The 27,148-nt window shown below is 36.6% G+C and overlaps 1 protein-coding gene across 1 annotated transcript; it reads right to left on the bottom strand.

Annotated features, from left to right (window-relative positions):
- Positions 1–514: 514 nt before the first annotated feature.
- LOC127848414 (DDB1- and CUL4-associated factor 13-like) lies at positions 515–26,246 on the bottom strand. Its single transcript, XM_052380866.1, has 12 exons — positions 26,079–26,246; positions 18,917–19,116; positions 17,003–17,110; positions 14,621–14,707; positions 13,672–13,827; positions 12,168–12,245; positions 11,200–11,282; positions 9,273–9,340; positions 8,875–8,971; positions 6,746–6,881; positions 2,660–2,823; positions 515–823 (listed from the first exon to the last, which is right to left on the bottom strand). The coding sequence occupies exons 1-12, from the start codon at positions 26,146–26,148 to the stop codon at positions 736–738; spliced, it is 1,335 nt and encodes a 444-aa protein (XP_052236826.1). The 5' UTR covers positions 26,149–26,246; the 3' UTR covers positions 515–735.
- Between the last annotated feature and the right edge of the window lie 902 nt (positions 26,247–27,148).

The following is a 27,148-nucleotide window of genomic DNA, read 5'->3' as shown; positions in this document are numbered from 1 at the left end:
TAATGCATGTGCATAAAGTGTTGTCCCAGATTAGCCTGTGCAGTTCGCACAGGCTAATCAGTGACGGCACTTTCTGCCTTAACTTGATTTTCAGTAAGGAGGGACTTCCTTGAAACTAAAAATACCATAAAAGCGGGAAGTGTCGTCCCTAATTAGCCTGAGCGGACTGCACATGCTAATCTCGGACGACACTTAAGGCACATACATTAAGTCCATGACTCATTTTATTACATTATATGCTGACTTATGTATCGACAGTGTGACTAAAATATACCCCCCTAAGGTATAATTAAATTACAAGTACTTGTCCATAAAATACATACATGTTTTTTATGTTAATAAGTTTGGGGGAAGGGAAGGGACTGTGTCCAGGTATGAAAATAGAGGGATTTTGTTCGGGAACTAAAAAGGAATAGAATACTAGTGCATTTTGTCCAAATACTGTTTACAAAATCCCTAAAGATAAAAATATTTAATAAGTCAACACATTTCAAAAACAGAAACTAACAATTGCTATTTACAGGTAACTTTATTTATGAACTATCAATTGATGCAAGTTAATAAAATCGAAATAAGTTGTTTTTTAAATAAGAGGTTGAATATTATACAGTGTACATGATATTATTCAGGCCATCTTTGCTCATAATGAACACAGAACACAAACTCCCTCTGAGAAGTGGAGAAAATGTATTTGCGTTCCAACAGTTCCCATTGCCGGCATCCAAATGCTTCCGCTTATTCTTTCTCCGCTATTACTTTGGTCTTTCCCTCTGGTACAAATGGAACAGTCCCAGGCCTGCTGTGGGCTCTTACATTTGCCTCCCTGAAATCAGAAGTGATTTACTTACTTACTTTATCAATATAGGTAATGCTCTTACATTTGCCTCCCTGAAAACAGCAGTGATTTACTTACTTAAGTTATCAGTATAGGTAGGTGTGATACATTGGACCACACAGATATGACAAATACAGACCAAAGTCGCCTTATGATGAGATTTGAATAATAAAGTATCCCACATTCAGACTACTGGGATCAGATTGTTTGATGGGCCTGTTCTTTTAAACTTAACCCTTTGCATGCTGGGAAATTTGTCGTCTGCTAAAATGTTGTCTGCTGAATTTCTAAAATTAGCATTTTCTTCGATTTTTTTTCAAAGAATACTATCAGAATAGCAAACAGTTTGGATCCTGATGAGACGCCACGTTCTGTGGCGTCTCATCTGGTTCCAAACTGTTTGCAAAGGCCTTCAAAATTCGGTTCCAGCACTGAAAGAGTTAAGAAACCTAAGTAGGTGTGGTTATAAACCCCACACCCTAGAGACAATAACAAACATGCATTCAAGTCTGTCCTGTACGCGCAGTAGTTGGCACTAGTGGTGCACACACTGTTCACTTCAGAGTCACAGGTTTGATACCCACTTTTAGTGTATGTGAATGTGAGTTTTAATTAGGTCAATATACTGGACAGATGGGTATTATTCCAGGTACTCATGTTTCCCCCAAATAGTACAAGACTATATCAAAAATAAATAGCTATCAGTAAAAATAAATAGTTCAAAAAATTCTTCCACACTTGTATGAGTCCATAATGTAACTAAAATAAGAGTACTGTCACGTTTTTCACGTTACAAATCCATTTGACCTTGATCTTTTTTAGTTGACCCCAAAATCACTACACTTCTTCAGTTTTTATCAAGTAACGAGCATACCATTTGCAAGATCCTAGGTCAAGGTTTTCTCAAGATACAGTGACAAGCTTGTAACCTTGGTCTTAGACAAAGGCGTCTTCTTTTTGCCCAAGAAACCCTCATACAAATTTTCATGATCAAATGTTTATTTACCAAGCATGATAATGCAGTTGGTTATAGCAAAATCTATAGCAATTTCTTTGGATGGCTTGAAAGTCGTGACTTCGATACCCAAGAAGAGGGTCATATCATATTTCTAATTATGTGTTAGATCTATATGATATTTGATCTTCTTAATGAATATTTTTTATTTAGTCCATCTATGTAAAAACAGGAATCCAGATTTTCCATGTCATAGTCCACATAATGTTATACAATCAACCAATCAGAATCGCCACTAAACTGTGACCAGCAATCTCGTTGGTTAATTGTTTCTTCAGTCGAGTCCTGGTCTGAGATATTCAGTACTCGTATATGAGGTTGAACTAATTAAACTGAACTCCTGAACTTGAACAATGAAGACGCACAACTGGGGAGCCATTGTGTAGCATCCACTATTTATGACAATTATGATTTTACAGCAGGGTGCTATCTTTTGGGAGATTCAAGTACTCTTCAGTAATCAACCAGAAGACTGGTGAGCCTCTCTTTGATCTTGATGGGCTACTTATAAAAGCATGCATTTTGAAGACTCTGATTTACCATCATTTGAAATGGATGAAAATCAAACAAGGTTGCCCTCATATTGAATGCAATTACTCAACTTTAACAACAAGGATTGACAAATGTATGTAATTCTTTAACTTTAACTACATGCAGCCACAACTGAATACAACTCCTCAACTTTGATCATAAGATATGACAACTTTTGTTTTTGTGAGGTCTTGATTCTTAACTCAATTTATAAAATGAAACAACAAGCAAACACAACGGAATGCAATCCCAAACTGTAATCACAAGCAATGACATACTTTCGTTTCTGTGAGGTCTTGATCTGTCGTAGCTCCTTCTGGCCATTGTAGATCATCTTGGGAACGTGGCGATGGCGCGCTATACGTCTGACCTGTGGGTGACTTGCAAACTTTTCCTTAAGCTTTTCACTGTAGCTGAATGCTGACTTCTCCCTTGGCTTCAGCTGAAGTGGACATGTAGTACATAGTGGACATATAGTACATCCTGGACATACAGTATGTTAGACTTATATAGGGATTGGGCAGGTGAATGCTCTCCCCTCGGCTTTAGCTGAAGTGGACATATAGGACATAGTGGACATACAGTATATTAGACTTATATAGGAATTGGGCAGGTTAATGCTCACTTTTCCCTTGGCTTTAGCTGAAGTGGACATATAGAACATTAAGTGGACATATAGTATATTAGACTTATATAGGAATTGGGTAAGTGAATCCTCACTTTTCCCTTCGCTTCAGCTAAAGTTGAAATATAGTACATAATGGCCATACAGTACATAAGACTTATATAGGAATTTGGTAAGTGAATGCTCCCTTTTCCCGTGGCTTCAGCTTAAGTGGGCATAAAGTTCATAGTGGACATACAGTACATCAGACTTATATAGGAATTGGGAAGGTGAATGCTTCCTTTTCCCTTGGCTTCAGATAAAGTGGACATATAGTTCATAGTGGACATACAGTACATCAGACTTATATAGGAATTGGGCAGGTGAATGCTCCCTTTTCCCTTGGCTTCAGCTGAAGAGGACATATAGTACATAGTGGACATACTTATATAGGAATTGGGCAGGTGAATGATGTGGACATGTAGTACTTAAGATTTAGATATAGGAATTGAAAATAAACTGCTGATCTCAACTGAAAAAATTAAGAATGACATTAAACAAGAGATTGCCAAGCAATATGGTCCCCTACCGGTGAAACTCCACCATTGTCAGTATTTTTTTAATTATATATTTGTTGCCATAGCAACCATAATTTTTTACATAGGAACAAAATGTAATGATGTGCATAATCTCCGTATTGCCATCTATCCATGTTTCAAGTTTGATGAAACTAGAGCTTTGTCACAGACGTGACGAATATCCCCACATGCCGCATTGACACATAATATTTTGCATGTCCTCTTCACAAAAAACAGTGGACACCATGCTCAATTTTTAAAACGCACTAAGGGAACTCTTAACCTAGTTTTTGACCCAGAAAGGCCCATGTTCTAACTTGGCCTTAAGATCATCTCCATAAAACTTCTGACCAAGTTTGGTGAAGATCGGATGAAAACTACTTGAATAAGAGAGCGGACACTATGCTGAATGTTAAAAAACGCACTAAGTGACCATGTGGCCTTGTTTTAGGCCAGGAACGGCCCATGTTTAAACTTGTCCTAGAGATCATTTAGATAAAACTTGTGATCAAGTTTGGTGAGGATTGGATGAAAACTACTTGAATTAGAGAGCGGACAACATGGTGAGGTTTAAAATGCACTAAGATACCCCGTGACCTAGTTTTTGACCCAGCATGACCCATCTTCAATTTTGACCTAGACATCATCTAGATACAACTTCTGACCAAGTTTGGTGAAGATTGGATGAAAACTACTTGAATTAGACAGCGGACAACATTGTGATGTTTAAAACGCACTAAGTGACCCCGTGACCTTGTTTTAAGCCAGGAATGGCCCATGTTCAAACTTGTCCTAGAGATCATTTAGTTAAAACTTGTGACCAAGTTTGGTGAGGATTGGATGAAAACTACTTGAATTAGAGAGCGAAAAACATGGTGAGGTTTAAAACGCACTAAGATACCCTGTGACCTAGTTTTTGACCCAGCATGACCCATATTCAAACTTGACCTAGACATCATCTAGATACAACTTCTGACCAAGTTTGGTGAAGATTGGATGAAAACTACTTGAATTAGAGAGCGGACAACATTGTGATGTTTAAAACACACTAAGTGATCCCATGACCTTTTTTTTGACCCGGCATGACCCATATTCAAACTTGCCCTAGACATTATCAAGATACAACTTCTGACCAATTTTGGTAAAGATTGGATAAAAACTACTTGAATTAGAGAGCGGACAACATGGTGAAGTTTAAAACACACTTAGTGACCCCATGACCTAGTTTTTGACCCGGCATGGCCCATGTTCGAACTTGACCTACACATCATCTAGTTACAACTCCTGACCAAGTGTGGTGAAGATTGGATTTAAACTACTTGAAATAGAGAGCGGACACCATGCTCAATATGTAAAACGTACTAAGTGACTCTGTGACCTAGTTTTTGATCTGGCATGGCCCATGTTCGAACTTGGCCTTCAGATCATCTAGATATGACCAAGTATGGTAAATATCGGATGAAAACTACTTGAATAAGAGAGGACACCATGCTGAATGTTAAAAAACGCACTAAGTGACCCGTGACCTAGTTTTTTAATCGGCAAGGCCCATGTTCGAACTTGGCCTTAAGATCATCTAGACTCAACTTCTGACCAAGTTTGGTGAAGATTGGATAAAAACTTCTTGTATTAGAGTGGACACTTAATACGGACGGACCGACTGACCGACCGACAGACAAGTTCACTTCTATATACCCCGTAAACTTAGTTTGTGGGGGTATAAAAATATGAAGAACTTCTACAGTTATCGCAGGATCCAGAAAAGTGTGGCCAACAGACAAACAGACAGGCAGGCAGGCAGGCAGGCAGGCAGGCAGGCAGGCAGGCAGGCAGACAAGACAGACAGACAGACAGACAGACAGACAGACAGACAGACAGACAGACAGACAGACAGACAGACAGACAGACAGACAGACAGACCGACCGACAGACAGAGTGCAAACCATAAGTCCCCTCCGGTTTTACCGGTAGGGGACAAAAACCATCTGCCCGCTTTTTCATATGAATTTAAAGTTTTACACATTCTTTTTCTTGTTTTATCTTACTGAGTTACTTATAGTTTTATTTCGAAGAAGTTTCATGTTAATGGTTTAAGCAAGTTTCAAGCTTTACATAGTCATAGAGTAAAGTAATTAACTATATTAAGAAGTTAATACATGTATTTGACGGAAATGACTGCCTCTGTCTTAAGTGGTCTGTATTATTTGTTAGTTTTGTTTCAGTTGAAAATGATAGGACATTGAGGTGAAAAGACACACTACATTGTCAGTTCTGAAGATGCAGTTAAAACAATTTCTTTAATCATATTTTTTCTTAAAAAAATTATTTTGATACATTTTGGTAGAAAGTTGTGCTTTGTGATTGACATCTGTCATTCACACCAGTTGAATGTGGACCGATTAACTTGCCATTCTTAACCATACATTATGTTAAAAACCAGCTTTCATGCATTGACAGTCTTCGGATTACTGAAAAACTCTGGAGTATGTTTCTGGGGTAGATCCAGCTTTGGATGTCTTTCAAAATTCTTGAAAATCTTGAAAACAAGAGTAGGGATTCAACCTTAGACTGCTTGATTCCAGTATGGATAACATATTCACTACACCACTTTGACCTTAACAATTTTAACTATAGCTTTGTTGCAAAGGAGACTTATACCACAGAACCTCTCTGTTACAGTCATGACAGCCATGACCATGTTAATGCTCAAGGGTAAATCACTCAGGAATAAGAGAATCACAGCGCTTTTAAATTATTGCTTGGATATCTACACCGTAAGGTGATGTCAATTTTCAACGAAATTGTTTGTGAAATGTAGCAGTGGTTCTCTTAAAAAACATAAAACATTTGATGAGGATAGGCAGAAAAACCAACAAACGAACCAACAGAGTGACTCCAAAATACCCCCTCTCAAACGTTGATGGGGCTTTTACATTTGACCCTCATGAGAGGCTAAGTTAAAATGCAGCCTGCATAAAACCAGAACCACCTGCGAGTAACTCGCAGACTGTTCATGTTAAATGCTGTTTACTGCACATCAGTATCTTTGGGTTGGAAATAAAGGCATTTAAACTTGAATAAATTAAGAGAGGTCTTAAATTCAATTTGATTTTCTAAGGGACTACCAACCCATACAAATGAATATTAAAGTGAAAAAGAGTCAATAATGGATATATTCTTACAATTCCCAGTTTTTCGGATGCTCGAGCCTTCCAGACTCGGATGTTCATCTCCATGGAGCCAGACAGTAAATACTTGTTGTCAAGGGACCACTTCACCACGGAGACGCGCTGCATTCTCTTCGTATGATATACTTCTCTGAGGGCAAAAACATTTAACTTAAGGTAATTGTAATTTATTTTAAAAAAATTTAGAGAATAACAATTCCAACTTGAAGGGTTCTATATGAAACTATCTAACATGTCTAAACAGAAACTGATAAATCAGACACTGCACGTCATACTATTTAGTGAGTTGTTACTTTTTAGTTAATAAGGGAAATAACTTGAGCGATTTGTAATGTATAATGTCATGAGATAGTTTGCACACAAGTTTAAATTTTTTGTTAAAATTAGTATCGGTACTGTACAAACAAGAGATGTGTTTGTCAGAAACACAATGCCCCCTATTCCGCCGCTTTGAAGCCATATCTTTGACCTTTGAGTTGACGGATGACCTTGACCTTTCACCACTCAAAAGGTGCAGCTCCATCAGATACACATGCATGCCATCAAGTTGCTATCTTCAATATTGCAAAAGTTATGACCAAGGTTTAAGTTTTGGGACAAACACATACAATGACTGACTGACTGACCGACTGACTGACCGACTGACTGACTGACTGACTGACTGACTGACTGACTGACTGACTGACTGACTAACAGACAGCCAGACAGACAGACAGACAGACAGACAGACAGGTAAAAAACAATATACCCCCAACCATTCGATTCGGGGGCATAACAATTTGAGTCTTCAGTTTCCATGAACAGGTAAGCTGAATAAACATCATGGAAGAGGTCGCAGTGGCGTAGTGGATATGGTGTCCGTCTTGCGATCAGGAGGTCATGGGTTCAATCCCCACAGTGAGAGCGTTCCTTAGATTTCCCCATAGACACCAAGTACAGGTTCTAGGCCCAGGAAACGGACTCGAGAGCGTTTATATAAGCCTTAGGCTTTCGATGCAATTGAGCTAAAATAAATAGGTTTAAACTAATCCCCACAGTGAGAGCGTTCCTTAGATTTCCCCATAGACACCAAGTACTGGTTTTAGTTCCAGGAAATGAACTCGAGAGCGTTTCAAATAAGCCTTAGGCTTTCTATGTAATCGAGCTAAAATAAATATTTTTAAACTAGACTAAACATGATGGAAATTAAACATTACTTTGATTCTTACATACACAAGTAAATCATGTAGCAACAAATGCTGTAAATGAAGGGCTCAACATTAACAGTCGTCCTATTGCCTCTGGCAAGTAAAATTTTGGTCCGGGCAAGTTATTTAATAATCTAGTTGTCCGCCCAGGCAAGTGCAAAAAAGAACAAAGAGCATTAAATTTATACTAAAATTAGACTTTAATTGCTGTAATCATTTTGTTTAATGTTCAAAAATAAAAAAGGTTTTGTGGTGTATCATTGTGATCTTCATGAAAAAAAAGAGGTTTACAGTTAATGTGATATTTCATGTTTGGGCAAGCGGCTTTACGGACAGGGCAATTAGATTTTCAAAGACTTGCCAGGTAGTGCAAGTTTGTTTTTAAGTTAATGTTGAGCCCTGTAAATGTGCATAAACTCTCTTTTGTTAACATGTGTTAACTGCTTATATCAAACAGTAGTTGCCAACCTACCGACTGTGTCCTTTATCATACGGGAATATTCGTATAGTCTTAGTAGTTGCCAACCTACCGACTGTGTCCTTTATCATACGGGAATATTCGTATAGTCTTAGTAGTTGTCAACCTACCGACTGTGTCCTTTATCATACGGGAATATTCGTATAGTCTTAGTAGTTGTCAACCTACCGACTGTGTCCTTTATCATACGGGAATATTCGTATAGTCTTAGTAGTTGTCAACCTACCGACTGTGTCCTTTATCATACAGGAATATTCGTATAGTCTTAGTAGTTGTCAACCTACCGACTGTGTCCTTTATCATACGGGAATATTCGTATAGTCTTAGTAGTTGTCAACCTACCGACTGTGTCCTTTATCATACGGGAATATTCGTATAGTCTTAGTAGTTGTCAACCTACCGACTGTGTCCTTTATCATACTGGTATATTCGTATAGTCTTAGTAGTTGTCAACCTACCGACTGTGTCCTTTATCATACGGGAATATTCGTAAAGTCTTATCAAAACTGCCCGATACAAATTCTTTGCCAGTTGGCGAATAGTCCACATCCAAAACTGAAAATATACATTAATTTCCCTTTTAATACACACAGTTTGTAAATACAATCTTAATATATATATTTTTTAATTATACAATTGTAGACACAATTTCAAATAATTTAAATTTGATTACACAACTGTAGAATCAATTTTGAAAGCACGTTTTTTTATTTTATAATGTATACATAATCACAAAAATTAACAGTATTATAAGCAAATGTAACTTTTATAAAATTTTAATATCATGTTGGTCACTCTCTTTTGCTCTAAGTGATTTTTTTAGAGTTTCATTATTCCTTATTTTGGTACAACTTACCAGCAGAAATGTGGTCCTTGTGAATATTCAATGGCATACTCAGTTTCCTCATATCAAATGTGTACAGGCTGAAATGACAGAGTGAAAAACTAATGGCTGACAGCATAGAAACTCTGTTAATACAAAGACAGGAAAAAGTAAACTAAATCAAGTAAAAATTAGGGATGGCATCGAATACCAATATCGGTATTCGAATGTTCGCAAATTCATTCAATCGAATATTCGAATGTTCGCATAAAACTGCTGGATTGATTTTTCCTTGTTATGTGTTAATATCCATTGGTTTGTAAGTTATATCCGTTTGCTAAATACGAGGCTGTTTATTAACGTTGCTATCGAATAATTTACTAAAAATGTATGTGCATGTACTTGAACATAAAAGAACACATATTTAAACAAAGACAATATTCTATAATGCTACTTCTACACAGGAAAAAATATGCAACTCTTAGTTTTCCAACCCTGGGGACGTTGGTTATTAAATCTTTTAGCTTTAGTTTGTTTGTAATGGGCTTATTGGACGTTCAAAATATTGAAAAGAGGCCAACACTTGTCTCTACTATTTGTTTATTAATAAACCACACACCAATAGGTGGCAGAGAAAGAGGCAGCAATGGGTTTTTTTTACATCAAATTTGGGGTAGTTAAAGGGACCCATTCCTGATGGAAAAAAATATATATTTCATCTACAACAGTACTAAGTATACAGGACCAAAAATGCCCTATTGAAGGTTTAAAAAAAAATGTTGCTTTGTAAATCTCACAATTTAGTTATGGTAATTACTCTCAGTTTTCAGACATCCCCTTTTTTAGCCAAAATAATTATTTTACATGACTCTATATTTTCTGACATGCAGATTTTCGGCCATAAATAATGAATCCAATTTTTCGGACAGTATATTTTACAGCGCTATTTTAATAGATTTCTGCCCTGTTTAGGGTTATCTGGGACCCTTCGATCATGGAGTTATACGACCGGATTAAGGTTATAAAGCCTGGAATAAAATGCCATGAGGGCAATAGACCATTACAATTACAATTGCACTACTGCGCAGATTACCATGTATACCTTTAATAAACAATGGTTTCACCAAACAGCATTTGAAATGATATCGTATTCAGGAAGCAGTATAATTGTTTTTTCTTAACGTTTAGCTGTATTTTATTTAAAGCAGAGAAAGGAGAGTACAACACAATACAATTATTGCACATTTATTAATTGGTTTTATTTTAATATACCAGTAAACATTGACAAACAAACATTACATATATGTCTCTAAATTTTCAGACACTCGTACTTTTATAACATTTTTCGTATCTAAATTTTCGGAAAAAATTAATTACATTGTATTTTAAAGTGTCCCAAAACTTACAGTCAGTACCGTAATCCATTCCAGGGCCCTGATCTCAGGCCCAATCATTTTATGCTTATAGTTGTTTCATAAAAGTAGTGCATAAAAAATAGAATTTCTCTCCTGAGAGTTTCTGCAGTTTCATCAATTGCTAAACTATATTTTGGTCCTATAGGGTTAAGGGTACAATTATGGTCAATATCAGATTTCCACTGATGCGATTATCTTTATCCATCCGGATGTGGTATTGTGAGTCTGTGTCAGATTCCTATTCTCCCAAAGGCTTCACTTTAAAGGGAAATATTTCCTTTACCATTTACTACATTAGATACGTATTTTAACGCATTTGTAGTCCTTCAGAAAGATACATTTAGTTTAAGACTTTTCTTATTCGATTCAAGTTTTAAAGACTTCATTTCCAATCCTTAGATAATGCTGAGCAGAAACCAGCATAAAATCTGAACAGACTGCGAGTAACTCGCAGGCTGTTCTTGTTTGATGTTTTTTGCATATAGCCATTTTCACTTTTGAGAGGGAAATGTTTCCTTAATTGGTCTTTAATTGTACAAACTCACTTGTAATCCTCATTAGCTACTGTGAAGATGAAGGCTTCCATGGGATTCCAGGCAAGGGCGTTGGACTTCAGCTTCAATATCACCTGAATCACAACAGAAACATCGCTGACGGTATAACATACTAGTAAAAAGTTTTTAAAGACAATGCCTAGTTACAGCAGCATGTCGAAGCCTGCAGATAAGTGAACTGTGCATGCATTCACCCAACTTATTTTAACCCTTTGCATGCTGGGAAATTTGTCGTCTGCTAAAATGTCGTCTGCTGAATTTCTAAAATTAGCATTTTCTTCTATTTTTTTCAAAGAATACTATCAGAATAGCAAACAGTTTGGATCCAGATGAGACGCCACGTTCTGTGGCGTCTCATCTGGATCCAAACTGTTTGCAAAGGCCTTTAAAATTCGGTTCCCGCACTGAAAGGGTTAAAGCTTACCGGTATGTCTAAGAATAAAGAATATTTTTCAATATACAATGTGATAAGTACAAATGTACGTATTCTTTATTATTGATTCTAACTTGACATTTAACATCTAATATTACAATATTTTTCATATAGAACAGTGTGCTTATGACATTAAATATCATTACAAGCATGTATCTGTTCAAACTCTGAGTAAAGATTCCTTGGGTTTAAGTCTATTCCTTATACTTAAGTACAATAATGGGTTTCTTAAAACGATCTTGGATTGTGGGCCTATTCAGTACTACTATTTACCTGATATACATGTCCTGGCTGAAATAAGAACTTTCCTTGTCATATAAATTACGTACCTTACTTTTAATATTAGTACCTTACTTTTAATATTACGGCCTGAAAACAACATTACTTCAAACCACTTGAGCAATGACAGTTCTATGTACAAATACAATTTAAACAACCAAACTTACAAAATTTAAACCAGCGTACTTGAAGCATTTTACTATGTTAAGATATTTCACTCAAATATTCACATGGTCTGCATGGTTACCTTTCTGAGTGGGGCAGACCCTCTCATGTCGTACAGTAGGATACTCCTATCAACTGCACACCCGGCCAGTATATGTGTCTGCAAAACAATTACACTCAATATACTGAATATATAGCTATGTGGGGCACCATCATTCCATTATATAGGTCTGCAAAACATCAACACTGGATATACTGACATGTAAAGCTATGGAAGTCACCACCCCTCCATTATATTTGTCTGCAAATCAACAACACTGGATATACACATGTATGATGTACTGACATGTATAGCGATGGAAGTCACCACCCCTCCATTATATAGGTCTGCAAAACATCAACACTGGATATACTGACATGTATAGCTATGGAAGTCACCACCCCTCCATTATATAGGTCTGCAAAACATCAACACTGGATATACTGACATGTATAGCTATGGAAGTCACCACCTCTCGATTATATAGGTCTGCAAAACCCCAACACTGGATATACTGACATGTATAGCAATGGAGGTCACCATCCCTCCATTATATAGGTCTGCAAAACACCAACACTGGATATACACATGTACTGACATATATAGTTATGGAGTCACCACCCATCCTTTATATAGGTCTGCAAAACATCAACACTGCATGTTATATAGGTCTGCAAAACCACAACACCGGATATACTGACATGTATAGCTATGGAAGCTATCACCCCTCCACTATATAGGTCTGCAATACATCAATACTGTATAAACTGACATGTATAACTATTCGAGTCACCACCCCTCCAGTATGTAAGTCTGCAAAACATCAACACTGTATAAACTGATTTGTATAACTATTCGAGTCACCACCCCTCCAGTATATAAGTCTGCAAAACCAAACCATCGCAAACACAGAGTGAGACACATATAGCTATTACTCATGTCTACAAAATATGGATTTTTCATAAACAATAATGTTTTGACATTATTACATTTTATTCTCAAATAGACCATTGGACCAACATACAAAATACATGTATCTGCTTATTGTAAAAAAGAGCAAATTTACATAGATGTTTTGTGAATGGATAAAGTCTTTATGGTGTAGGAGGTCCCAGATACGATCCTAGCTCATTAAACATTGTCAAGATCTTTCCAAAACGATGTAATTTAAGCCCAGGGAAACCTGACTCTAGAAGTCTCAGGCTTTCACAGCGATCCAAAATCCAGCTTATATAAACAAGTAAAATCTACCAGATGCATGGATATAAAACGAACAGGTGTACCTACCTCTTAAGATTAAATTTGACAGCGTCAAAATCCAGTTTAAATAAAGAGGAAAAAACTACTCATGGTATAGATAAAAACCTCAGATTAAGTGCAGGTCATCCTACCTCTATAGGGTAAAATGTCTACCTCTCAGGTAAATAACCACACTGGTCAACCCAACTCCATAGGGGAAACAAGAATATGGCATCACAATCATGCAAAACTAACAGGTAATAACTGCTTATGTTTTGAATGAAAATCTCTGAATTGGTCCTCCTACCTCTATAGGGTTAAATTTGATTGCATGGACAGTGTCCACCCCCCAGGTGAATGACCTCACAGGCTCCGCCCTATCAACCTCCCAGATGTCCACCTGCTCCCCACAGGTGGCAAACGAGTTGTGACCCAGGCTGTGGTCGATTTGTTGAAACACAGTCTGTGGTACAGAATAGAAAGATCATAAACATGTACGCACATAACATGCAAATCCTGACAAAGGCTGCGGTCAATTTTTTGATCCGGAAAAGAAAAAAAATAAGTTGAAATGAGCGATATCTTGGCAAATATTAAATACCAAATTAATAGAAATTGCATAGATTTTCCTCCAGTTTTCAATTAGAAGATAAGATCAATAGCATGGTTTGCTATTCCACCCTGATCTCTTTTAACCCATTTATGCCTAGCGTCTAGAAAAAAAGGCCTTGGCAAACAGTGTAGACCCAGATGAGACACAGCATGATGCGGCGTCTCATCTGGGTTTGCGCTGTTTGCTAAAAGGAATTTCTGTAAGACATCCCTAATTTTGGAAATAAATTGATCCAATTTAGAAGGATGGGAGAGTCCACTAGGCATAAATGGGTTAAGCAGCACCATGTGCCTTTTGTGATCCTAGAATAGATCTCTGCATACTTTAAAGAGATTAACACGTTTTTATTCGCACCATTAGTCCATTTAAAATTCTGAAACTGCGAAAATCAAGCATATTCATATTTTAGTGACTAAAAAGAAATATTCTAACATTAAATTATGAAACAGTAAGCACTGTGATAAGAAAATCACTTGAATAAGCATGTGAAATTATGAAATGAAATTATTGTGATGACAAATTGCAAACAGAATTGCCTTTTGAATAGGCAACAACAGACAAACAACAGACAAACAACAGATTCAACTTTGGCATTAGTACTTACGGCCCCTCCCCTGTCATGGTTAAACCAAAATAAACTGACCTTTCCCAGCAGTGTGACTACAGGTTCTGGGTTTATTCTGCCTTCTTCGTTTATGGACCATTGCTTCACTGTCTTATCTGTTCCACACTAAAGAAATAACAAAATTACTGAATTGTCTAAAATGAAAAGAAACAAGCAAATTTGTTGAATTGATATCCCTGCCAATATGGTTCTGGACACAAAAGTGTTATATTTGACACTAAAAAAGCATTTTTTTTAAATACAAAGGGTCATAACTCTGTTATTAACAGATGGTGTACAATGCCATTTTGCATGCATCATCCTCTTATCCATATATATACTCATACCAAGTTTCAATGAAATCCGCCAAAGCACTTTCAAGATATGGCTCCAGACACAAAAGTGCCGGCCGGCCGGACGGACGGACGGACGGAAGGACGCCGAAACAATATCCCTCCGCCTATGGCCGGGGATAACAACAAGAATTAAACTGCAAAATGTGTCCTTTATTCAAATTGTGCCCTAGGCCTATACGAATACAAACAGAAGCCACTTGTCAAATCTTCTTTTTACAACTTACACTCCCGAAATAATTAAAACATTGTTTACATAAATTTCTCAGATAATGATACAAAATTATATACAAAAATAAAATAAAAGGGTATGTTATTAACCCATTTGCCACTGCGTGGCAAATTTAACTTAAGACAGTTTTGGCCAGGTTGAGCCCAGGGAACATTCTCTAGATAAACAAGAGATGTGTTTTTCAGACACACAATGCCCCCTAAAATCATCACCCTCTAAAGCCTCTAAAGGGGGGGGGGGGCTGTAGACAGTCAAAATTGACCTAGTCAGACATCACTGACAACCAAGGCCTGTGGTTTATCAAAGAGATATTTCCTAGATATATTATCTGAGATTTATAATTATATCAATTACTACCCTTGAAAATAATTGTCTCTAACAAATCTCTATTTTTAGTAGCAAATAATTTAAAGCCACTACCGTGACTGTAGATTCACCACTCAAAATGTGCAGCTCCATGAGATACACATGCATGCCAAATATCTTCCTTTAAAGCTTATAACTTCCCTTGGATTTGTATTTTTGTCCTTAGACCTTGACCTTTACCACGATGTGTTTGTCAGAAACAATGCCGCCTACTGCGCCGCTTTGATTTATTTAACAAAAATATATAATTTGGCAGGTCAGATAATTATGTCCATTTAAAGCTTATTACTTCCCTTGGATTTGTTTTTTCGACCCCTTGACCTAGTTTTTGACCCAGCAAGACCTATATTCGAACTTGACCTAGATATTGTCTAGATACAACTTCTGACCAAGTTTCATAAAGATCAGATGAAAACTATTTGAATTAGAGAGCGGACACGAGAATTGTGACAGACAGACTGACTAACAGACTGACGGACAGTGCGAATTATTCTTCGAAAGGGGGCATACAAAATACACCAAGACATGGTTCCTGCACAGTACACAGACTTTAAAAGTGCGTCAATAATTATAAGCCTTCTATGTGTTCTATGTGTTCAGAGCTTAAATACATGTAAATAAATTATAACTTAATTGTTAGTGCCAACCTTGCTTATTGAATCTCTATCAGGAGTGTAACTCTGGCTACACCTCACACTCTTTGCATTTCCCTTTCAAGGTTCACCAAAACTATTCACATTTATTGCAGTTATGATCTATATGTGCAACAAAAATGGCATTAAACAGAGTTGGTTATCATGTGATAGTCAAGATAGCCATGTCCATGCTGAGACAGATATTTTTTGCCCTTTAATTCCATTTATTGCTTTCAATAATTTTTTGAAAAAATGCTGCTCACTTTCCAGCCGTATCAGCAAGAAAGTGGTAAGGGTTTATTTTGTATTATTTTTCGCTCTATATCACGACTTTACTTGCAACAGAATTTCGGGATCAAAGGGAATCACAAAATCACAGCTCCTGCAAACAAAATTCATAGCGAGTAAAATTGAGATATAAAGCGAATATTTATACTAAATAAACATTTATCACATTAAAAAAATTACACAAAAGTAACAAAGGGTATAAAACTGAAAAAAATGCCTGTTTCGGCATAGACATCGCCATCTTGACTATGAAGTGATTACCCCCTTTGTTAAAAGAAAGGAAATTAGCTTTAACTCTTCCACTGCTGGAACTAAATTTTGAAGGCCTTTGCAAACAGTTTGGACCCAGATGAGACACCACAGAACATGGCGTCTCATCAGGATCCAAACTGTTTGCTATTCTGATAGTATTCTTTGAAGAAAATCAAAGAAAATGCTAATTTTAGAAATTCAGCAGACAACATTTTTGCAGACGACAAATTTCCCAGCATGCAAAGGGTTAAGGAGTAGAAATCTTACCCCTGAACATGGCAATGCAACTACTCACGGTGAGGAATGAAGACCCGTCGGGCACTGCACACAGGCCTTGGACAAACCCATCATGGGCCTGGATGGACGAGATGCATTCACGCCTTGTAAGGTCCCAAACCTTCACCTGCAACCAACAAACCAACATGTATCACCCTAACTTAGATCCAATTATCAAAATTAGCACTTGCCTTCAATACCTGCACTGGTACATTTTTAACTCTTTCAGTGCTGGAACCGAATTTTGAAGGCCTTTGCAAACATTTTGGATCCAGATGATACACTACAGAACGTGGCGTCTCATCAGGATCCAAACTGTTTGCTATTCTTATAGTATTCTTTGAAAAAAATCAAAGAAAATGCTAATTTGAGAAATTCAGCAGACACCATTTTAGCAGACGACAAATTTCCCAGCATTCAAAGGGTTAACAGGGCCTGCCCACATTTTCTGAGTCATATAAGCATTGCTGGCTTGTCACATTTTCTTGGAATTCTGTTAACATATATATACATGTATTAGAATTTCATCTTGCTTGCTTGCTTGAACTTTGATTGATTACTGTTCAGATCAAATGAATGCTTTATTATTTTTCTAATAGCCAGTATGATTGCTCACATTGAAGATACTCGGATTTAAAATGGCTCTAACCGCGATTTTGAGTCAGTCTATGTTGACAGTGTACAAATGTATTCACAAGACTTGCCTGGCAAACATCACAGCTTTCTGAAAGGTTTACCACACGGTCAATCTATTTTTTTGTTAGGTCAATTGATGCTGTATGTAGGATTTACCAAAGTTTTGATTGCTTCAGCCCTTCTATAGATATAAATAATACTGTCACTATTTTTGATTATATAGTTGAAAGTTATTAGTACTGTAGAAGCATGTAAACAAATCAAATCAAATCAATATTTATTTATTGTCTGTATGATATACAAACATTATAAACATATGCTATGAATAGCTTTTGACCGACTTACCAAAACCAAATATGACAAGTGTTTTCAATATTATATTTAGAAGCTTCAACTTATAGCACTGGATTGGAGATTAATTCAATTTTGAGATCTTAAAAAAACAAACGTTTTGGAAACCTTCAATTAGGAATTTGAAGTTCCCATTTGGGAAATGTATATACTTTTTAAAGTGGGAATGGGGGCTTTTACCGACCCTAAATTTGAGCGAAAACTACAACACTGTTCAACTAATGAATACTTTAATCATTATGCTGAAGAACTTTATACACATTACACTAATGAAAAAGCTGGTTTAATAATTATTAGATTTTCACAAACGGGTTCGGTGCTCTGTGGTACTCCTATTCCTATGTGCAGCAACATGTACCTTTTTTATGTGAAAAATAATTTTTCTTAATAAAAGATATTGTCTTCATTTGTTTATAGGCAGACTATGCAATACATTAAAGGGCATTTTGAGAACAAGATTTTGTTGTAAGGTAAGCAAAAAGGAGTTTTGCCGAGTCATATTTTCAACCTTTTATCTACTAAGTAAGTCTTCACAAGTGGGTTTTTCCCACCATTTTGGGAAAGGGGCTGGGTCTTTTTGGATTGGGAAAAAACGGTGTTATGACCAAATTGGAAAAATAGTGTTGCTGTTGTTTTTGTATCAAATGCTTCAAAATTGAGAATACCTGTAAAAGTGTTTTTTTATATTATATTTACTAAGGTGAAACTCATAGAGCTGGATGAGAGAGGAATGAAATGTTGAGAGCTAAACAAAATTATTATACCTTTTTTTTAAACCTTCAAATGGGAAATTTGAGGTCCACTTTTTTCTATAGGGAATAGGGCCAAATACTTTCCCAGATTTTGAATGAAAAAAACAAACAAAACACTGTTCAGTAACTCAATAATAAGTTTTTAATTAATAAATTTTAATTAATTAAATCTAATTAACTTGGCACACACTGACCTCGCCATCATACGAGCCGGACACAAGGGTGGACAACTGGTGAGGATGCTTGGCTAGGCAGTTCACACCATCTCGATGCCCATCCAAGGAGCCAATGAAAGGCTTGGCAAACACGCGCTCTAACTTTGTGGCATTCAATGCACGGATGTATTCCCTTGGAGCTTCAAAAGGGTGAAGGGTCGGATCATAGTTTCTTGGAACTGAAAGTTTGAAATTACAATAATCTATTATTGAATTTGTGCATGTTTTAAAGTTTTTAACTTATTTAGCAAATGTCTCTATACGAGTGTATTGAAAATAGATTCATTTGAAACATGTGAGTTACAAACTTAAGATAAAATAATAATGTTTAAACAAGACCTTTGTTTGTGAAACGCAATGCCCACATGGTACTGCGCTTTGAAGCCACACAGCTACTATTTAAGAGAAAAATTCAAAGTTTAAAGCCCACACTTTGCCAAAAATTAATGGACCGCATTGAAACACACATGTCATCTGTAAGCATTTTGCAAAAAAAAACACTCTGGAAAACAAAAAAAAATTAAGTTCAAGGACCATAACTTCCCCAACAAGAAACTGTCGGAGACGGGTGATGCTCCCCAAAGGTTTTTTTGTGACAATATTGCACTAAATATTCAGATAAAAGGAACTGTCTTGAGGGGCATAACTTTGGACAAAATAATACGATGGATGGTTTAGCAACTTAAAAATTTCAAAGGGCCATAACTCTCTAAAAAAATCATCTAACCAGAACCCACAAATAACATGCGTATCTCCTCAAGGTAGTCAAGCTTCCCATACAGCTTCATTGAATTCCGGTCTGTAGTTGGGGGGACAAGAATTGCACTTTATGTACAGTTTATAGAAAATTTCAAAGGGCCATAACTCTGAAAAATCATCTGACCAGAACTGGCTGATAATATGCACATCTCCTCTTGGTAGTGAAGCTTCCCATAAAGTTTAATTGAATTACGGTCATTAATTGCTGAGAAATAGCCCAGAAATTGTGCACAGATTGACGGACACACGCACGGACAGACAAAGCGGCGACTATATGCCCCCCCCCCAAAAAAATTGGGGGAGCAAATCAATGGACCAGAATGTAACTCACACTGCATCTGTAAGTTTTGTGGGTACATTCACATACCATAATTCAGTTAAATATCTAAAAGTATTTAATACAAAACTTCTGGAAAACGGTTATTTAATAGACTCACTACCAAAAAATCAGCTAAATATCTTCAAGCATTTCATAAAAAAAACCTCCAGAAAACAGTATTTGAAACAAGGGCTGTTTGTAAAACATGCATGCCCCCCCCCCCCTCATATGGGCTGTCAGTTGTAGTGGCAGCCATTGTGTGAATACGTTTTTTGTCACTGTGACCTTTGACCTAGTGACCTGAAAATCAATAGGGGTCATCTGCGAGTCATGATAAATGTACCTATGAAGTTTCATGATCCTAGGCCTAAGAATTCTTGAGTTATCATCCGGAAACCATTTTACTGTTTTGTGTCACTGTGACCTTGACCTTTGACCTAGTGACCTGAAAATCAATAGGGGTCATCTGCCAGTCATGATCAATGTACCTATGATATTTCATGATCCTAGGCAGGGTTTTGTTTTGACCCAATTTAATAGCCGAAATTCGGCTATATTCCCAATCACAAAAAGTATGCTTTTTTCTTAACCAAATTTTCAATTTTCTAAGCATAAAAAGGGCACATAATTCTGTCAAAATGCACACCAGAGTAATCTTACTTTGCCTGCCCAGTCCCCTCATGATAGTAAGTACCAAGTTTGAATGCAATAGCTTTGATACTTTATGAGAAAAGTGGACCTAAACACAAAACTTAACCAGACGCCGACGCCAAGGTGATGACAATAGCTCATAACTTTTTTTTCAAATGACCTTGACCTTTGACCTAGTGACCTGAAAATCAATAGGGGTCATCTGCGAGTCATGATCAATGTACCTATGAAGTTTCATGATCCTTAAGCATAAGCGTTTTTGAGTTATCATCCGGAAACCATTTTATTATTTCGGGTCACCATGACCTTGACCTTTGACCTAGTGACCTGAAAATCAATAGGGGTCATTTGCAAGTCATGAACTGTACATATGAAGTTTCATGATCCTAGGCATAAGTGTTCTTGAGTCATCACCCGGAAACCATTTTACTATTTCGGGTCACCGTGACCTTGACCTTTGACCTAGTGACCTGAAAATCAATAGGGGTCATCTGCGAGTCATGATCAATGTACCTATGAAGTTTCATGATCCTAGGCCAAAGCGTTCTTGAGTTATCATTCAGAAACCATTTTACTATTTCGGGTCACTGTGACCTTGACCTTTGACCTAGTGACCTCAAAATCAAAAGGGGTCATCTGCGAATTATGATCAATGTACCTATGAAGTTTAATGATCCTAGGCCAAAGTGTTCTTGAGTTATCATCCAGAAACCATTTTACTATTTTGGGTCACCATGACATTGACCTTTGACCTAGTGACCTGAAAATCTATAGGGGTCATCTGCGAGTCATGATCAATGTACCTATTAAGTTTCATGATCCGTGGCCTAAGCGTTTTTGAGTTATCATCCGGAAACCATCTGGTGAACGAACATACATAGGGACGGACGTACCGACATGAGCAAAACAATATACCCCCTCTTCTTCAAAGGGGGGCATAAATATCAAAGCCTGAAAATCCCAAACTGCATGCGGACTACAATTAGCAATTGGAAGAAATAGGAGGATAAGCCCTCCCCAAGTAAACTTGTAAATTCATGAAAGACAGGCAAACCATGGTTGTCATTTACTCCAAAACTGGCGAAATGGCATGCAAGGTGAGTCTAGAATAGTAATAGGTGAGTGGTTTGTCTAACCATGTAAACTTAAACATGAGCATAATGGGTGCCAACGCTCGGCTGCGGATGCAGTTTTCTAATAAATGAATGCTTGTCAGATTTTTTTGTTTAAGAGGTCACAGTGACCTTAACCTTTGACCTAGTGACCCAAAAATGGGTGTGGCGCGTAGAACTCATCAAGGTGCGTCTGCATATGGTTGAAGCACTTTGACTTTAGAGCCAATGTAAAGGTTTTAGCACGGCGGACGACGAGCTGGCAATGACAATTAATACCTCGGGTTTTCTCCAAAAACAGCCATTCTAACAGGGGTTCTGAAATATGCTGTCCGAGTTGTCCGAGTCGTCAATTTCCCCTTCCGGACAAGCAGTTTTTGAAAGCTTACTTGTCCGGGGACAAGTGAAATTTCCGTGGTAATTTTTTTTTCGAGAACGAAACTACTCTATCTTCCGAAAATCAAAAACGAAAGTTTATATAAATAGCTTATGATTAATCTGCGGACTGGCACACTTTTTTAACTGGAGGTAGGTTATTTCCGATAATAATTATTTAATGTAGTAAACCAGTCCACGAGTATATATAGCAACAGCCAATCACGCATAAGAAAACAATTTTTTAATGGAGAAACCAGCACACATGTGTATAACAACAGCAAATTTCGCATTAGATAACACTTTTCGTACATTGCAAATGGCGGCATACATGTTCTAACGACCTGCATTCTATTTTTATATAATAAAACCACTTCAACGTCAAGCCATGACGCTAATCAGACCAATGATAAAATCAGTTTGGCGTCGAAAAAGAAGAGAAAAGCCAAGTATGAATATGATAAACATACGACACCAAGCAGAAACGAGAATTTGTTGAGTCTTGACTAATTGATTTTCCTTGGCTTGAAAACGTTGCCGATGTGTGTAAATGTAAACATTGTAAGGACTTTCCTTTATTAGCGGATAATTATATACTTACAATTAACAGAGATTATTTTATTTCAAGTGAATTGTCTAGTCATGTTGAGATAATTAAATATCCAAGATGGTATCATGTGTGACTTAAACGTGATCTTATTATAGGCACATCTTGCTTGTATTTTTTGTTCATGTGCATTTTCTAGTTAACTATGTTTATAATTTAAAATAGAAGTTAACAAACGTGTATGCTTGTATTATTTGCTTAATTAGTAATGACCTTTTCCTTTATCTTAAAAGTACGGACAAGTACTTCTTTGGTACGGACAAGTGAATTTGTGGGTCCAACTTGTCCGTGGACAAGTAGACTCTTAAAATATTTCAGAACCCCTGTCTAAAAAATGAACATTTGTTATAGCTGTCCTTGAATGCTTTGAGCTTTTCTGAGTACATATGTACAGCTCACAGTTGTTCCCCATAAGGGCTTTATTCACGTAAAAAATGTGTGACACGTATTTCTATAAAATCGAGTTAAATCAACCTAATACATTGTAATAAAGTTTAACACTATAACTGTTACCATCAACATCAATTTGCATGTCTTTGGTGGGGCAATACTCAAAACAAAAACTTGAAAAAAGAATCGAATTTTCACGAACTGCTGACGTATTTAAAACTTCGGATTAATATCATTGCAAGCACATCTTATTGCTTAATTTGTATGAATCTGCCCATTCATAATATTTTTAGGATCTTTGTTTATTTTTGCCAGAAAATAGTTTATGCTGCTAACATAACCAATTAAAGAGCCGCCCATATCCCATGAGGCAAGTTTACATGAAAAAAAGCAGTTATCAGTTGCAACTCCCAGGGACATGGAGAGTCAATAGCTGTAGCCTGGATCATTCCAACTAACATTTGATGCAGCTTATTCAGATTTGTTAAATGATTCCTAAGCAAATTTTTATCAAATTGTATATATTTTTTCTTAAGCACATTCCACTTAGGAGCCTGAAATTGGACAGAAAGTTGAACCTGAGGACATTTTACCGTAGAATGCTGTAGAATCCTTGTTTGGCTCGTAAGGAAGGATCAGTATTCTTTTTAGCCTACATCTTTGTTATCTTAAATGGATCTTTTCACAGTTTGGTAAATTGACAAAATTTAAAAATGTTGTTTCAGATTCGCAAATTTTCGTTTTAGTTATGATATTTGGGAGGAAACAGTATAACTGAACATTTACCATAGTCCAATATAGCCATTATATGTATCTTTTGACGATTTGAAAACCTAAAAATTATAAAGCGTTGCAAAGCAAAACGATTGAATAATTTGGAGAGTTCTGTTGTTGTCGTTTAAATTTACGAAACTACGAAGATTGCTTATATAAGGTATAAAATACTTTAACTGTGAATATCCGGCGGAATAGCCGAGAGGGCTAATGTGTTTTTACCTCAGACTAACTCCAGGACTCCGGCCCTGGTACCTGCCACTTTTTTTTACTTTTTTAAATTTTATTCTTGATTTTTTACAGAGCTTTTAAGATCCAATGTTTACATTTATCAATATAAAGCATTTAATGACAAACTTCAAAATATGCCGAAATCTTTTCAAATAATAAAATAAAGTGATATTTGGTACATCCAATACCATGATTGAGATACAATACTGGTTAGCGTTGAGCATCAATTATTCCACAGTTGGTTGAGTCTGTTCTTTTAAATATTTAATGACTTAGCAGACACTACTTGGTAAGGTAAATGATTCCATTCATATATGATTCTTTGACAGAAACTTTTCAGTCTAAATTTTTTCTCATTGATGATGACATTTACATTTTAAATATATGTGATACAAGTGACAGCTTATTGTAGTCATTTTTGGGATGAGGCATTGAATATTGACAGAATTATCAATAATGTGCTACTCCAGACAAAATGATATAGATTACAAATATGATAAAACAATATTTCAGTATGGTGCAAGTACTGCATATTGGTGGGTACAACGTATTGATGTAATCCAAAACATGCCGAATATCTGCGCCAAAACATATTAATTCCTGTGCCAAATGTTTACAAGTTTTTTCCCACTTTATTATAAACAAAAAATTACCATTAAATGGCCTGTCGACGGGTACCGTAATAACTCTATGTTTTCGGACACTCTAAGTTTTCGGACATCCCTTTTTTTAGCAAAAATAATTATTTTTCGTGACTCTTAATTTTCGGACACACGAGTTTTTGTTCATAATTAATGTCTCTAAGTTTTCGGACAGTATATTTTACAGCGCTATTTTACCAAATATCGGTCCTGTTTTCGATTCTAATGACACTTCGATCATGGGGTTTTACAACCAGATTAACATCATAAAACATGGTAGGTGCATGCCTGAGGGCAACGGACCATAACATTTGCGTTATTGGGTAAATAACCTGTAAACAGGTATTAAACAATGGTTTCGCCCGATAGCATAAGCGTTATGACAATTACCAGGGGTAGTGCCAATTAACAGTTCAATTATCTACCGCAATGGTACTACCCCTTCTCAGTAAAATAACCGTGACAAATACTATACGCTTCAAAGTGTGATGCACCTTATTGCAAGTTTTACGAACAATTGAAGGTTTTAGACAACAGCTATCGGAAATGAACAAATAAAGAATTCATAGTTTGCTTTTTTATTGCATTAATTACAGGTTCATTCTTGAGAGTATCAGTACATCACATGCTCATCTTTGAACTCGTTGGTCAAAGTACAACTTTATAGTTATTTTCTGTCAAATAAATTAAGCATTCAAAATTATTTAAAATACAGTGCAAACATATATAATTGTGTTTAATACAATACGGCATGGTATTTTACAAGCGCGTGCTATTACCGGTAGTCGTTGATACAATTGACGCTATTTTCGGACACTTCAATTATCGACTCTAAGTTTTCGGACACCTGTATTTTGTCAATAATTTATGTATCTAAGTTTTCGGACACGAAAGAAAATAATTATTTTTAAGTGTCCGAAAACATAAAGTAATTACGGTTAGTATGTTCTCGTTTATAACAAAATACAATGTCAGTGTCAAAATCGTGCACAGTTTCATTAGTTTTGTTAAGGATTGAGAAAGTATTTCACGTTTATCGATTGCTATTTTACCGAATAGAAACATACCATAGTTATATGATGTCACACAGTGATGCGCGTGTTAGACGGTGCTGTATTTTTACATATATGGGTATGCTACTACGATATAACAGGACCCAATGGGAATTGTAATTGGTTTGATTCAACCTTTAGATAAGTAGATTAAAGTGAACATTATCCGAAATAAACTATCCGAATCAGAGTCACACGCATTTTTTAAAGATCATGTATATTTTTAATACCTTTGTGTATATCTCTTTTTGTTTCACGCAGATAATTGTCTGGATTCCTACTTAAGACCTTAACTTTCATGTTTAAGTCATGTTTTAACAAAAAGAACAAGTTTGATATAAACACGTGCGAGTTGTAAACAATGTAATAACGTATTAACGACTATTCTTAAAACGGAAAATGGACCGACATTGCAATAACATAACTAGAAATTGCGCGGCAGAGGCCGACGCGTATCCCCACGCCGCATGTTTGACCCAGGGGCGCCCCAGGGTTGGTAATGGGGCCATGTATAGTTGAGCTTTACCGTATTGTCATTAGAGAAGTTCAGTATAATAGTTGAGATTTACCGTATTGTCATAAGAGAAGTTCAGTATCAATTAAAAGTGAATCGGTGTAGAAATGAAGAAATTATAGTAAAAGACAATTTTGGGTGGGTGTGGCCTATTATGGGCGGGGCGCCCCAGGGCTGGTAATGGGGCCATACATAGTTGAGATTGACCGTATTGTCATAAGAGATGTTCAGTATCAATTTGAAGTAAATCGGTGTAGAAATGAAGAAATTATAGTAAAAGGCAATTTTGGGTGGGCGTGGCCAATGTAGGCGGGGCCCCCCAGGGTTGGTAATGGCGCCATGCATAGTTGAAATTGACTGTATTGTCATAAAAGAGGTTCAGTATCAATTTGAAGTCAATCGGTGTAGAAATGAAGAAATTATAGTGAAAGACAATTTTGGGAGGGCGTGGCCTATGTGGGCGGGGTGCCCTAGGGTTGGTAATGGGGCCATGCATAGCTGAGATTGACCGTATTGTCATAAGAGAGGTTCAGTATCAATTTGAAGTGAATCGCTGTAGAAATGAAGAAATTATAGTAAAAGGCAATTTGGGTGGGCGTGGCCTATGTGGCCGGGTCGCCCCAGAGTTGGTAATGGGGCCATGTATAGTTGAGATTTACCGTATTGTCATAAGAGATGCTCAGTATCAATTTGAAGTAAATCAGTGCAGAAATGAAGAAGTTAATGTAAAATAACATAAAAAATGAGTGAAAATCTCTGACCCGGCACCGCCCCAACCCCCATAAC

Source organism: Dreissena polymorpha, chromosome 10 (assembly GCF_020536995.1).
Source record: "Dreissena polymorpha isolate Duluth1 chromosome 10, UMN_Dpol_1.0, whole genome shotgun sequence".
Lineage (NCBI taxonomy): Eukaryota > Metazoa > Mollusca > Bivalvia > Myida > Dreissenidae > Dreissena > Dreissena polymorpha.
This window is presented reverse-complemented; position numbering and strand designations above follow the sequence as displayed.

Bases quoted from the DNA above. Each gene is read 5' to 3' on its own strand.
- LOC127848414 (XM_052380866.1), bottom strand. From the start codon at position 26,148: ATGAAAGTTAAGGTCTTAAGTAGGAATCCAGACAATTATCTGCGTGAA. The intron at 14,708-17,002 runs GTGAGTAGTTGC...TTATTTCTTTAG, and splicing joins ACGGGTCTTCATTCCTCACC to TGTGGAACAGATAAGACAGT. The intron at 13,828-14,620 runs GTCAGTTTATTT...TCTGTACCACAG, and splicing joins TAGTCACACTGCTGGGAAAG to ACTGTGTTTCAACAAATCGA.